At 32.5% G+C, this 15,017-nt stretch overlaps 1 protein-coding gene across 6 annotated transcripts in view; it reads left to right on the top strand.

The window, feature by feature from the left end:
* The first annotated feature begins 389 nt into the window (after positions 1-389).
* LOC124819539 (MADS-box transcription factor 23-like) overlaps positions 390-15,017 on the top strand; it is a 27,944-nt gene continuing 13,316 nt past the window's right edge. For 3 of the 6 annotated variants that reach the window (XM_047291087.2, XM_047291090.2, XM_047291089.2), the window contains exons 1-2: positions 512-583; positions 823-1,048. In XM_047291087.2, the coding sequence (XP_047147043.1) occupies positions 867-1,048 (182 nt within the window). In that variant the 5' untranslated portion in view covers positions 512-583; positions 823-866. Of the gene's footprint in view, positions 584-822; positions 1,049-15,017 lie in introns of those variants that run through there. The other 3 variants (XM_047291086.2, XM_047291088.2, XM_047291091.2) reach the window with 3 other exon arrangements.

Genomic DNA, 15,017 nt, shown 5'->3' with positions numbered 1-15,017 from the left:
TGTCTTACATCAAAGAAAAATGGCATATGTTATCAAAGGAGAATCTGACTCTATTTCTTGTTATACTAATAAAAAAATATATTATGTGTTGTGCAGAGTGTGTTATTATCAACGAGCAGACATGGCATTATATTATTAGTAAATAGACTATATAAATACCCACGCAAAAAGCATTTTGGCGGTGCATATTACAAAAATATACAACGGAATAAGGGTATATTTGACAACTTACAAAAATGACGATTAAACTGTAGATGTGCACAACGACTCCTAGCGATTATTCGACAGAAGCGCCATTCTCCAAAAAAAGCAAGTACTGCACGATCTACGGCATGCGTATTCGTAGCGCCACGCGTCAGCGTAGCAACGGTGGCTGGCACACCTTTCGAGGAACATATAAAACACGAGAATCTGATTGGGCCACGTGTAGCCTCAGGAAAACCACTAGTGGTTTTTCTGTTCCACATAAGTGGTTTCACTGCACCACCCAAAAGCTGTTTTCTCACTTTCCTTATATAGCTACTAAGCTCGTGCTGCTGATGCGCATTCAGCGCTTTGTCTCTTATAACCTACGCCTTCCTCAGTAATCACACTCTTTTCTCTCCTCTGCACAGTTTTTTTTTTTTTTTTTTAATCCTTTTTCCCCTTTAAGATTCTCTCTGTCTTTCTCGGAAAATCATTTGCTCTTCCTTCTTCACCACAGCATGTGGATCCAAGCGTCTATTTTCTCTTTCACAACCGCGTCGTTTTGATTTTCGCTTTTTTATTTTTTTCTGTTCTTATTCGTCTAATTGAAGTATCGGTTGTGGATCTGTTTTGCAGCTAGTGCTTTTCTGAATCGAAGGATCTGATTGTTAGGGTTTGGTATGGGGAGAGGAAAGATCGTGATAAGGAGGATCGACAATTCGACGAGTAGGCAAGTCACGTTCTCGAAACGAAGGAACGGTTTGCTGAAGAAGGCGAAGGAGCTTGCGATCTTGTGCGATGCTGAAGTCGGAGTTATGATTTTCTCCAGCACCGGAAAACTCTACGATTTCGCCAGCTCCAGGTACACGATTCCTCTATCGATCTATTTTTCTTTCTCTTTTTGTGGATGTTGAATGCTGCTGTAGATGCTCTACGAATTCACTGTCAAATTTCGTGCATAAATGTTGAATGTCGTCTGTGTTTTAGCTATTCGTAACGATATTATTTTGTTGCTAATAATGTTTGAAAAACCGTTCCCGTTACGGGGTAGTTAATGGTTAATTTAATTAGCACTGACGAAAACACTTTGTTAGGTTAGGCATGAGTTGCCTTCATCCAAGCGCAGAAGGTTTAGAATTTGATGAACGATAACGTCCGGTACTTACTCATACAATTTGTAAGAATAGCAGTAACTGCAATATAAGTAGTGCTATTTTGGATTCCACTGCGGCGACCGTGTTATTGGGTTAAGTTCTCTGTAGGCTTTAATACTGTTGTTTTTTTGCTGGAGATTATAATTGATAGAGGTGACGAGATGGCTAATTAATATTATTATAGCAATAAAAGCGCTTACATTATTAAGCAGAACGGTGTTTTCTTCCAAGATGAAGTGGGTTTGGAAATTAGAATAGTTGAGTTGGATGAAAAAAATAGGGTGCGGAGTAATCTTATCACAGTTCTGAAGTGCTGAAGGGGCCCACCGGAAACCTAAGTTATCTTCTACAAGAAGACTTAAGATGTTTATCAGTGGGATAAAGAAACCACTTGATTGTATTGGGTTGGAAGTTGAATGAGCTCGTGCGTTTAGTGTTGTAGGTTTGAGCTGGTGAATTGAGAGTCGTTTTGTGTCTTGAACTTGAGTGCGGTTCTTTCCTAAGAAGTTTTGTCATATCTCTAAAGCATTTTTGAATATACCAAGTTATATATTATTTATACATTCATAAGCTTGTCCTAGGCAATCTTTCCATGGAGAAATTATTTGATGAATTTGAATCACATAATGTAGGTTAATCTCTGTATAATATGTAATTAAGTATAATTAATTTTTATAAAATAAAAGAATTTAAGTATATGTCATAAGAGGTAGTTAGATCATAAATAAATGATGATAGTGTCTTATCTAATAATTTCTCCATTTTATATATTTGATTTAAATTGGAGAAAACAAACTTATTACAGGCAAGTTGGCTTCCATTTCCTAAGATATCCAAGTGGAACACCTGAGTATAATCTCTTTCTTCCAGTGATAACATGAGAAGATTTTCACTTTATACATTATATTAATATATACTTTCTATTTTTTTCTTCCTATATTATATTATTTATTATATGCCTTTAGTTGTCTTCCCCCTCTTTACAGGTTAGTTGGGTTATGGCAAGTTTTAGGCCATTAATTACTTCCGGGATCTTATCATTTTTCTTCCTACACCCTATCACACTACCCTTATTACTTTCCGAATTTATTTTCCGGAATACAATAAACAATTTCGAATTTCTTTTTCCAGAAATCAATCACTCCCTCTTTTAAATCAAAACATTTTGTGAAGGTTTTGATAAGGTGGGAGGTGAAATTTGATGGGAATGGAGGAAGCTTTAACCCAACTTTTATTATACCAAAGATCTAACACCACACTTTCTATTTTCTCGCTCATTAAATATATTATTTTTCTATTTTTAATTTATATTTTTTCGTGTGGAAATATACCTAAAAATATTTGCTTTTATGGACAGGATTAAAAAAAATAAAAGGAAAAAAATATTAAAATTTTCAAGACTCTATGTTCTTTTACTTGTCATAGTTTTTTCTTTACATAATCTTTCATGTTTAAAAGTCCAACATTAAATATTAATCACTTAAATGCATATTTTTAATATATATATATATATATATATATATATATATATATATATATATATATATATTACTCTAGTCTAGCCTATTTTTAGATAGGCCAATACGAAAATTATCTAAATTAAATATAAATTATGACTTTACAATAAATATTTAAATAAGGTATAAATTTATTCTTTAGAAAGGTTTATAAACTTAATTCCTGTTTAGGTCAAAATGCTTAAATTTATAATGGTATACATGACATATGACTTTAATATATTATATAATTAATATAATAATAACAAAAATAGAAAAGCATTTATATTTTATAAATAATTTGACATTTTAAAACTTCAAACCTTTTGTTATGGTCTTCTGATTTTAAATTAAATAAGTTTCTATAAAAATTTTAACAAACTTTATTTTTTAATATTTGGGATAACCCAAATTTAATGTAAGGTAGCGATTTGTTTATAACCTCTCATAAAAGAATTAGAAAATAAAAAAAGAAATGAATCGATCTTCTCGTTAAGTTAATTTATAAATATTCTCTTATATTAGTTTATTCATTAAAATATAATTTTAACTCACTGTAACATGTAATTATTAATTTAGAAGTATTTATAATAAAAACTGACCACAAATTATGAGAGTGTTGAGCTTTTTCAATCTTACTAGATGCTAATCCCGTTTTTTCAAATATGAGAAAAACCAATCTATTAAATCAGCACTTATCTCAAGTGGAGGAATACGTAGATTGTATCTAATTTAATCCAAGGAAAATATTTTTATTTTGATTAGTTAGGTATATTCCTAGATGCTAGGTAGAGGTGTACACAAGTAACATTGTTTGTAATTTAATGTAATCAAGATATTTAGTATATTGTTTTCTATCAAACTTGAACTAAATGAAATTTACATACGAAACAACCTGTTGAACCAGCACTTATCTCAAATTGACATACGAAACTAAAGAAGAAAACTTGTAAATAGGCAAGGTTATCAAAGTTTAACTAAATATATTACTTAATCAATCCAAGATATTTTTATTTATATTAAGCGGTTTGTATTTTTCTTTCTACCAAACTAATAGCAAATGAGGTGAAAAAATTGTTTATCTTTTTAATTATAAATGATAATAAAAAGTAAATAAAATGTAAAGATAATTAAAAATATATGAAAACAACACAAAGTCATTAAATTCATGAATTTAAAATAGGGCTAGAGATATATTTGTAGTTTCTAATCTTAGACTTGAAATTAAAATTTGTTTCTATAACAAACTTTGATATATTTTAGTTTATAAACTTTAAAAATGAATGGATATTAGTACTCTAATTTATCAATGTTAAATTCTTTTGTGTTAAATGGTTTCTATACTAGGATTTGAACTAGAATGTGTCAAACAGTATATACAGTTCAAAATAAGTCTGAAACATTGTTTGGCATGTCAAAAAAATGTAATGTGTTCGGTTAAAATTATACTTATTTATTTTTAAAGTTTGAAGACTAAATTATATCAAAGTTTGAGATAAAGATAAATTTTAATTTTACGTCAAAATTTAAGAACTAAAAATATATTTAATCCTTTAAAATACTTTAAAAGTTTGCATAAAATAAAAGTTGTTGTATTTGAACGTGTAGGTTGGATTGGACCCAAACAATGTATTCATCATGTTTAAATTTATGAGTTACTTTAACTCAAATTTGAGTTATTTTAACCCTTCAACACCCTTGTTTACATTGGGGGACACATTTGAAAAAGAGTGAATGGATAGATTTAAAAAGATTTAGGAGAGAATGCACTTTTGTTTATTTTGAGGAATTGAAAGGTGAAAGTGAATATATTTGAATGGACAATATGTGAAACTTTATGAAAGATTTGATGAATGTGAGAAATAAAAAAAACTTTTAATACATAAAAATTTAATATTACACATTTGCCCTTATGGTTAAAAGTAATAGGTTTAATCATTCGCGAAGTCCTTATTTGGAGTGAGAATCTCAAATTAGTCCTTTTCTTTTTTCGCGTCTCAATTAGGTTCTTATTTTTGTGAAAATTGCAACAATTACACTCCTTTCGTTAAATTGGGCCTAACGACGTTATTAAGTTCACATAACATACTAATGTTGTTTTCTAAATGACGTGGAATTTTTTATTAAACATTGAACCGAGCCACATTATCACCCTTGACACATCATCATCTTTCACCTCGAGAAACCTTAGCCTTTCCCTTTCCATCCATCGTCAAACCACCAGCTACAAACTCGTCGCAAATTGCCATGGGGATCCTTCATCACCTCCACCACTGATCAACATTGCTGGACCACAACACTCATGTTCTCCACCATCAATAACTAAAATCATATCGTTGTTTTTGATTCATCTCCAACACGTCACCGCCATCAACAACTCAAACATGCATAGAGATTTCAAGCCAAAACCCAAATATCAAGCCCTAATTGTAGGGAACATCGAACCACCGCGAGAAAGCCACGAATCGCGCCACCTCAACGTCAACCTCAGTCCTGCAAAGTAGAAACAGTGACCACCTACTCTCCATCAACATAGAACCCTAATTGCAAAACTACTTCGTCTTTGCCTAATCGCGAAACTTAATTTGGGGCTATGATATGAAAATGTTCGTGATCTGGGTTCTTTGGGTGTCACGATTAAGGCCTATGAAGGCTGTTGCCTTGATTTTCCTGTAGGTTTCCATGAAGATGAACAAGAGGAAGGAACTTGGTTCTAGATTAGGGTTCCATGGTGGACTCGTGGTTGTGGTTGATGCTCCCACAACTGTTGCGACTTGGACAAATTGGATTTTGAGTGAATCTATTTCTAGGTTTTCCTCTTTCTTTCCTCTCTAGGTTGATGAAGATGGAGAATAAGCAATGATGTAATGGAAATGAAATGAGCGAGGGTTTCTCTGCTTCATGATTTCTGTGTGAGATTTGATTCACGGTGGTTGCAAACACTACAAAAATACATGAAATTATCGACGGAATTTCATCGATGGAATTATTTCTATCGGTAAATGATGCATTACCGACAGATTTTATCGATGGATGTAAAAAATGTAATTACCGACGGATATTTATCTTTTGATAATTATCGACAAACAAAATCTGTCGGTAAAGTCTTCAGTAATTACCGACGAATAAAATCCGTCGGTAATTCTATCGATAATACATATTTTAGTTATCGTCGGTCAAAAGCTGTCGGTAAAGCCTTTGGTAATTACCGACGAACAAGTTTCGTCTGTAAATCCGTCGGTAAAAAGAGCGGCAAAATTTCCGCCCATTTTTTCTCTCTCTGCGTGAAGAAGACTATATTTTTCTATCTCACAAGACACTTTCGTCATTTTTTCTTTCCTCTCATCTCAAGACCATTTCTCACCTTCTCTGCGGCTGTCGTGGGAGAACGCCACCGCTGTCGTGGGAGAACGCCACCGCTACCGTGGGAGAACCACACAGAGTGCCACCGCTGCCGTTGAAGACCGCCACCGCTGCCGTTGGAGTGCGACACCACTGCCGTTGGAGAGCGCCACTACTGTTGTTGGGGAGCGCCACCGTTGCCATGGGAGAACGCCACCACTGCCGTGGGAGAACCACTGCCGCCGGAGAACCATGTAGAGTAGTGCTGCCGTCGGGATGCTCAAAAACTAATTGGGAATTTTTCCCAATTTTAGGGTTTCTAAAACAATTGGAGAACCTAAGTAGAGCCTTTGATTTTGGTTTTGGAATGAATTGGATTATTGTTTTGATTTAGGAATGAAAAAGTTTGATAAAAAAAATTAAAATTTGAGGAAACCGAAGAAGGGGAAAGAGGAAGAAGATGAACCAGATCGAGATATTTATCGAAAGACGTACCGACAACTTTTTCCTTCAGTAATTATCGACGAATTTTTGTGGTAATTATCGACGGATTTGGCTTCAGTAATTACCGATGACCATAATAATTCGTTGATAAATATTACCGACAATGCTATTATTGACGGATCAAACTCCGTCGGTAAACCGTCGAAAAAATGATATTATCGACGGATTTTAGACGTTTTCGACGGATTTTGGTTGTTGGTAATATTTGTTTTTTTTGTAGTGAAATGGTGAGGATTTCGTGGAGGAAGACGATGGTGTTTGCTGGACTCGCAGTGGCTGGCTAGTGGTCGTGGAGGTCAGACTTGTGGCAACGTAGAGGAGATGATGACTGTGCGATTATAGGGTTGCCAGTTTCTTTTGTAAAAAAAATTAAATAAAAAAGACACATCAAAATATAATGAACCCCACGTCATTTAAAAACCAAGATGACAATGTCACGTCAACCTAACATTAATGTTGTTAGGCCCAATTTAGTGTCAAAAGTATAATTGTTGCAATTTTCACAAAATAAAAACCCAATTGAGACGCTAAAAAAAGAAAAGGACCAACTTGATATTGTCACCTTAAATAGGGACCTCGCGAATGATTAAACCAAAGTAATATTAAATAAAGATTTGACGAGTTAAACTTAATTTTTTAAAAAAAAAATATTGATGATTAGTTTTTAAATTAAAAAGTAACAAGTTTAATTAATTAAAAATACAATGTCTTTCCTATAAAAAGTAATTTTAATAGATAAAAATGTTAGACAATTTTTCTTTGGTTAATTAATTTAATACAAAATTAAATGGTATTAGATGAAATAAAATTAAAATAAAATTTTAACATATAATAAAACGCTTTCAAAAACTATGGATATGGAACATGGGAATCGATTCAATGGAAAGGTAAACCGATTCTCCCAACCGTCAATCCTGTTGGAAAAAACGTGACTCACACAAATAATAATATTCTTCAATTCACTAAGGTTATTTTTCATTGAAACTTTAAATAGGTGCAAATAGAATCTTGGGCCAAGTACAAATAATAAAAACTAACAATAGAATATCAACTAACTTAAAATAAAATCTACTTAATCTATCTCTATTTTATATCAATAAAATGAAATAATACTCTCCTGGATATATCTATATCTATTTTATCCCAAGAAATCCACCCACTTCGAGCACATGAAGACCAAGCCATAGAATCGATTTCACCACCATAATCATTTCCCCCACCATGCCAACCCATGCAATTCTAGAGAATCAGTCACAAATTCTCCCTCTCACGTGAAAACCAACCACCCGTCCTTCTTATCAGTGGCTGGCACCACTAGTACAATTAATATAAACGGCCTCGGTTATTTTTAAGTATAGACACTGGTTCTGCGACCGAGTCATATACAGCCGAAGTAAAAAGGTACGTTTTTTTGACTCGGTTCTGGACCGAATCGAAAGGGTTCAGATTCTGTCTCTGTTCACAGACAACCGAGGCAGAAGAATTTTTTAATTCTTTTATTCTCAACGAGATCAGTGTTGGTTTTGGTTTCTTGTTCAATTATCTGCAATTTTTTTCATCCAATCGAGATCAGTGTTGGTTTTGGTTTCTTGCAATTTTTTTCATCCATGTTTTCGGGGCAAAATTACTCTGTTAAACTTAGATGATTGCTTCAATCTAAGAAAGGGGAATCAGGAAGCGGGGAAAGAGCAGACGACAGTGGAGGTGGAAGAGAGGAGGAGGAGGCTTTATACCCTGACGGAGCAAGCAATCAAAGATCCAAACCAAAAACATAACTCACAGATCCAAACCAAAAACCAAAAACAGAGATCCGTTTCACCATCCACCTGCATAGAAATAAACAGAACCAAAAAGGGTTTCCGCCACCATGCCGCTGCCGCATCCTCGCCGCTGCCGCCTCCTCGCTGCTCCATGAGAATAGGGTTTCCGCCATCGCAGTCGCCATCGCAGCCGCCATCGCAGCCGCCATCGCAGCCGCCATCGCAGCCGCTATCGCGGGCTCTCGTCGCACTGTCGCGGGCTGTCTCGCCGCACCGTCGCGGGCTCTCGCCGCACCGTCGCGGACTCTCTCGCCGCACCGTCGCGAAGCTGTCTCGCCTCGCCGCACCGTCGCGAGCTGTCTCGCCTCGCCTCGCCTCGCCGTCGCGAGCTCTCTCTTTGTCATGGCGGAGGAGAAGAGGTTGGTCAGAGAATGCTGGAGTTGAGGGAGAGGGGCGAGAGAGAAGAAAAGTGGAGAACTTTTTTGGATCTGGATGCAGCGAGAGAGAAGAAAGTGGAGACTTCAACCGTGCAGCAGAGAGAAGAAAGTGGAGACCTTTAACTTTTTTTAGGGTGAAATTGACTATATGGCACCGGTTGAACAAAAAATCCGAGGTAATACAGTCATGGTATAGGCTTCGGTTGCCTAGCTAACCGAGGCATTAGAGAGCTGTCACCATCACAGCTTGACTTGCAGAGCAGTTTCTGACTTGCAGATGCTTTTAAGCATCGGTTGCTGGCCACCCGAGGTAATAAAGCCTTCTAAAAAAGCTGTCAGTCTGAGTTGTAGTGCACGAAGCAAGAGTATAGACTTCGGTTCTTGTGTGAGCCGAGACAGTATCACCCTTCCACCACGGGTTACAGTGTAACAGATGCGTATAATCTTTTACGTTTCGGTTTTAACATAACCGAGGCATATATGGTGCCTTCGTAACTCCTTTTTTTACTAGTGCACATAGTAAAAAGCAAACAAAAAAGGTAAGCTCTGAAATGTGAAATTATACATAATTGTGTAGAGTAATTAGTAAAAACACTCATCATCTATAGTGTTCATCCACACATCCCCTTCCGACACAACAAAGACAATATCTCCCACACATCTCTCAAATCATCACTAACACTCATGCACAAATCTGCTGAAAGTAACACGTAAATCATTCGTCATATATGGTAAAACTCAATTTGATTTCTTGACTAATTTTTATAGTCTCATGATGCCAATTAAAATTTAAGAGCTCACATTGTTCTTCTACAAAGAAATGTTCTTAAATGTGTAAATAACACTTTGGAAAACGTTAGTGATAATATTATGCAATAACTACTTCTTACATTGAAAACTCAACTAAACCCAACTTCGTAGATGACCTTTTTTTAAACACTAAACAACATTTAAATCATATTTCTTTAAGGAAATAAAAATGTTCACTGTGTTTTGAGACCTAACTATGATGAAATTCGCGTCATTGTATGGTTGTGAATTTGTGAATAATTTATAATTATAGTATAACTGCTTTGCGTTGATCCTTTTTCTTTCTTTTTATAACAAATACTGAATGTATATTAATTTTCAAAAATTAAATGCATTTATATTTTCATTGGTAATATAATTGTAAGATAACTAGTTGAAAGATATATATTTATCTTGATATTATTAGTGTGATGAGCTTTTGTACAATACAATTGTTTACTTGTACAGGATATCACTATGAATAATAAAAAATACACACATTTTTTTTATCAAATGTATTTCCACTCTAACTATATACTGAAATTGAAGTGTTTACATTTTGAATGACATCTGCTTAACTTATATCTAGGTTCTTATAACATTGAATGGTTAAGTGGAGTTTCAAAATACAATAATATTATGGGTACCTAAAACTATGAAAGTTAATTTTCAGTTAAAAGTTGTTAACCTAACTTTCTGAATTTATTTTTTATAGCAATTAAAGTTAAATAATAATTCTAAAATGGTGCAAAAAATATGTCGATATGATTTTTTATATTTTTTTTATAGAAAATATATTTTGAGACCATTATAGTTTCATGTTTTAATGAGCTCGTATTATTTTTATTAAAATTAAAAAAATAAGGAAATAATTAAATAGGTATCATAACAAAGAATGGGTTTTATTAAAACACAATTTAAATAATGATTTTTAAAAGGTTTTTAATTTTAATAAAGAAATTAAATAATTTATGACATGTCTTTTTAATAGAAAATTTTAGAAGAAATTAAAATTTTAAAAATTTATAAAATCAAAATAATTTCATTACTTAAAATTATATAATTTTAAATTTATTTAAAAAAAGTAAGAATTTAAAATTTGCCGTACTCTCTTTTTTAAAATTCATCTATCTTCTTTTAGTTTTTTTTTTCTGAACTTAGTCAAGTTTGATCCCAGCGGAAGTTAATGTGTCATAAGTTTGACATCTTTCTTTTTTTAATTGATGTGGATAAAGGTTTGTTTCAAGTTAGAGTTGTTCATTTTCGATTGTCATTATTATACTTTTTTTATCAGCCTCATTACTAAAATAATTTTTTGTGATATATTTTTCAATCCACATTTGTTAGAACGTTTATTTGTCAACATCAACCATGTTTTTTTCTAGAAATTTGCAAAGTTGAAATAGTAATTTTGTATTTGGCAATTTATTTATATTAGTATTCTTCTATATTCAATCAACAAAATCAAAATTTAATAAATTAGAATTGTGTTGTTGAAATGATAAAAAATTAAATAATTAAAATTAAAGTGATTTAAATTTAATATATTTTAATTTCTTGAAGACTGAAATATCCTTATTCAAACACAATATGTTGATGAAAAAACATAATATATTTTAAAGATAATAGAAATAAGATATGGGTTAAATAACATAATAAGCTGGTGAGATAAAATCATTTACTAAACATATATGTGTGATCAAACAAATTAATTTAGCCAGTTGATTTGTAATAATTGAAAAGAATAAAATCACCACTTATCTTTGTCCTAAATGTTTATGATTATGATGCAAACTTATAGTTAAATGTTTTGAATAAATAAAATTAGCAGAAGATTGTAGAAAGTAGGTCGAAATGTATAAGATGAGAGAGTTAATTTGTATATTAATCTTTTTATTTGCAAAACTCCATATTATCAATATGAATAAACGGAGTTTATTGATAAACCCAAAGGCAAGCAGGCTTTCTAAATCATTGTGTATGATGGAACTTCAAGCTGGTAGATGAAATATTTAAAATGTTTTTTTTTTTTCAAAACTATCTCTTTTAAATTAGTTACAAATTAATAGCATATAATATAAAAATATACGAGTTAAGAGATATTTATGCAAAATATTTTTGTAGTGGTAGATTTCATAACTCAAATCACTTTAAATGTTTAACCAACTTGATTGAGTTTCATTGTGACAAATTAATATTTCAAGTTATTAAATATTATGTCCACCCACTTCTAAACAAAAATATATTATTTAGGCTCAATCTATTTTGGCCGAACACTAGTATTGAGGTGGAGTTACTGTAGTTATCTATGAGGAAAACAACAGCTTAATACCTAAAAATCATAATAAGATAAAAATAATTCTTACAATTGAAAGAATCTCTAAGGTGCAAGAATTATAACACAAAAGGGTAGAAACCATTAAAAAGAAAGACATTTTTTTACAATAAAAAAATACTTCTCACGAGAAGTAAAATTTCATGGACACAAATAACAGTATATAATCATCTAACACATCACAAGAGTAAAGCTTTCAATTTTGAAGAACAAAAGAAAAAGAAATTTAAAATAAAAGTATTGTAGGAAATTGATTTCTCTAAGAAAATATTATAAATCAACAATCCAGAATTTTCAAAAAGAATACTATGTCATAACTTGTCCATTTTTTTCTCAATCCAACAGAAAACAAAACAGAAAATGAAATTTCATTAAAGTTGCTCAATGATATGAACTTGTATTTCTACTCTCTCTCTCCAAATGATGTAAAATTAATACTTTGTCTTAATCTAACTAAATACTCTTTACTTCACTTAAGTGAAACAAAATAGGTTTTACGCTTTTTAGAGTTCAACCCAACACATATCTGTCACATATTTTTTACTTTGTTAATAATTAGCTGGTTTGTAACACAAATCAAAAGGTTCGAATATTCTTAATCATGTACAAATATATTTCAACTTCTTGGTTGATTTTCTCTCCACCAATGCATTAAATTCTTTGAACTTTTCCCATATTTGTAGAGTATAGATTCAACTTCTTAGAACAACCATTAACTTTTGTTAAAAATTAGATTTTAAGTCTAGTTTAATAATACAAAACTAACTTATAAAATAAAATTTTAACTCAGTTAGATAATATAAATTGACTTTATCTTTACTTGAATGTATGACTTTTAACATATCATTCCTCACACCGAAACATATACATCTCAAATCTAAGACTGAACATTAATAGATGATGGTCTTATAACGGTTTAATAGCAAGTAAAATAATAGACCTAACAAATAATAATAATATGTAAATACACATCTTTAACACTCCAAAATCACCATATAACATGTGAAGAGCTCTTTTTTGGTGTAATATGCAATGTAATACCACAAGTTAAAAAAAATCTCTTAATATAAAGCAGAAATATAAAATAATCAAACCAAATACACAAACAATTGCTTGGAGCAATCTAATACATCAAAGTAATAAAACTTTCAATTAAAAACAAAGAATTAAAAACCTAAAATAAAACAAAAGTGTTAAATTATTACAATGACTTTCCAAGAACTTAATAATGAGTTAAAATTATTAATATTTATTCATTAATATTTATTAAAAAATGTTATAATATATTTTTTAATTGGATTGTTTTTTTTTTATTTCTTACTATCCTCTTTCTCTTATACTATGCTTCTGTATTTCCTTTATCAACTTTAGCATGCAAAAGTAATTTGGATCTTAAACACAATTAAAACTTTCTATTATTAGCTGAAAGTGATTGAGAAGTGTAAAAGTTCGCAGGTTTCATCTCTCTTTTAATGACTCTTGATTTAAAAGTAAAATTCACTAAAATTTGTAATTATTATTTTTTACAAATATAATTCTTTTTTATAATTTACAGTCTCTGTCATCCTTGCTTCCTACTAAACTAAAATTATCAAAATAAAACATTACATAGATGATAACTTACCAGAAACTTATTTTATAAAACTATTGAGAAAGGAGATCACACACCTAGAGAATACTTTCAATATATGCTATTGTTTCACCCTACTCTTCACGCTGAGACGAAAAATCATTTTCTAAGCTCACACCATTTAAGGTGATCATTACAAAAGAGAAGCATATACAGACAAACAAAGACAAAAGCAAGGGTAAGCTAGTAGTAAAACAACTTATCATAATAAAACAACATTACAACATGTTTTAGACCTCACACAACATAACCGTCAATCCTAAACATGCAACAAACTTAGACTTGACTATCCGGATATACAATGAATGTCGAGCTAAAACATGTTCTATCCTTCGTGTGGTGGAACAACTGACAACCATCAAAGCTACCACACAAGGTTAGTCCTTCAACATGCCCTTTGTCAGATGGAGAAAGGCCCTCAGGCTAGAACCATAGTGGGTTATGCACTTGTGTGGTGGAATAGGTGACAACCATCAAAGCTACCACATAAGGTTAGTCTGTACCACGTCTTAGACCATACTGGAAGCACCTAGACTAAGACCTCCTGTTGCTCTCACCACATGACTCATCATCACTCTCTACTTGAGTATGGATGATCATTAGAGTGTCAGGATAACTCATCAGGACTGAGCTTCTTACATTCATACTTACAATACTTGGAAACCACCATTGAGAAGTTCCTCCTTGGAACTCTTTTCCATACCATTGAAACCATGTACATATGTCACTTTACTTTCACATTGAATATCAACATATATCATCACTTATCACGCATCAAAGTACCATAAGCAACCCAACAAGTCATAAAAAATCACATGAAATCATTCCTTGTACATTAATACACAAGAACAGTCCAAGAAGAACCACTAAACAACACAAAATCTCTTTAAAGTCATACTTAGAAAAGTAAAAAATCTTTGAAACCCTCACCAACAGCTCCGGAAGGGTCAAAAATCCCCAAATCAAGAAAAAGAACGTCCAAAACGGACACCCGGAACCCCAAATTTGAGATCCTGAAAACCGAAAAAAAAACCAAAAGGGGCAGGCGCCAGACCCTTGGAACAGGAGTGCTAAGGGGGTGCCCAAACAAATTCTTCTCGCAAAAACGTCCAGGGGCCCTTTGGAGGGTGCCCAGTGCTGCACCAGGTTCTAAAATTCACCTATTTGAACTTTGGTGACCCTCTATACAAGTTTAAATGATTCCTAAACACTCTTAGGCACTTAGAAACATTGAAAAACATACCCCTAACTTGACTTGACAACTCCAAACTCAAATTGACCCATGAAAACCCAAATTTACTCCTATAAGCTACCTAAACTCAAATGCACACTTTTTAACCCCTATATCAGTTTCCCAACTGCATAACCACGTCCAAACACACTT

This window comes from Vigna umbellata, chromosome 7, assembly GCF_029865625.1.
Source record: "Vigna umbellata cultivar VRB3 chromosome 7, Vumbellata_1.0, whole genome shotgun sequence".
Classification (NCBI taxonomy): Eukaryota; Viridiplantae; Streptophyta; class Magnoliopsida; order Fabales; family Fabaceae; genus Vigna; species Vigna umbellata.
This window is presented reverse-complemented; position numbering and strand designations above follow the sequence as displayed.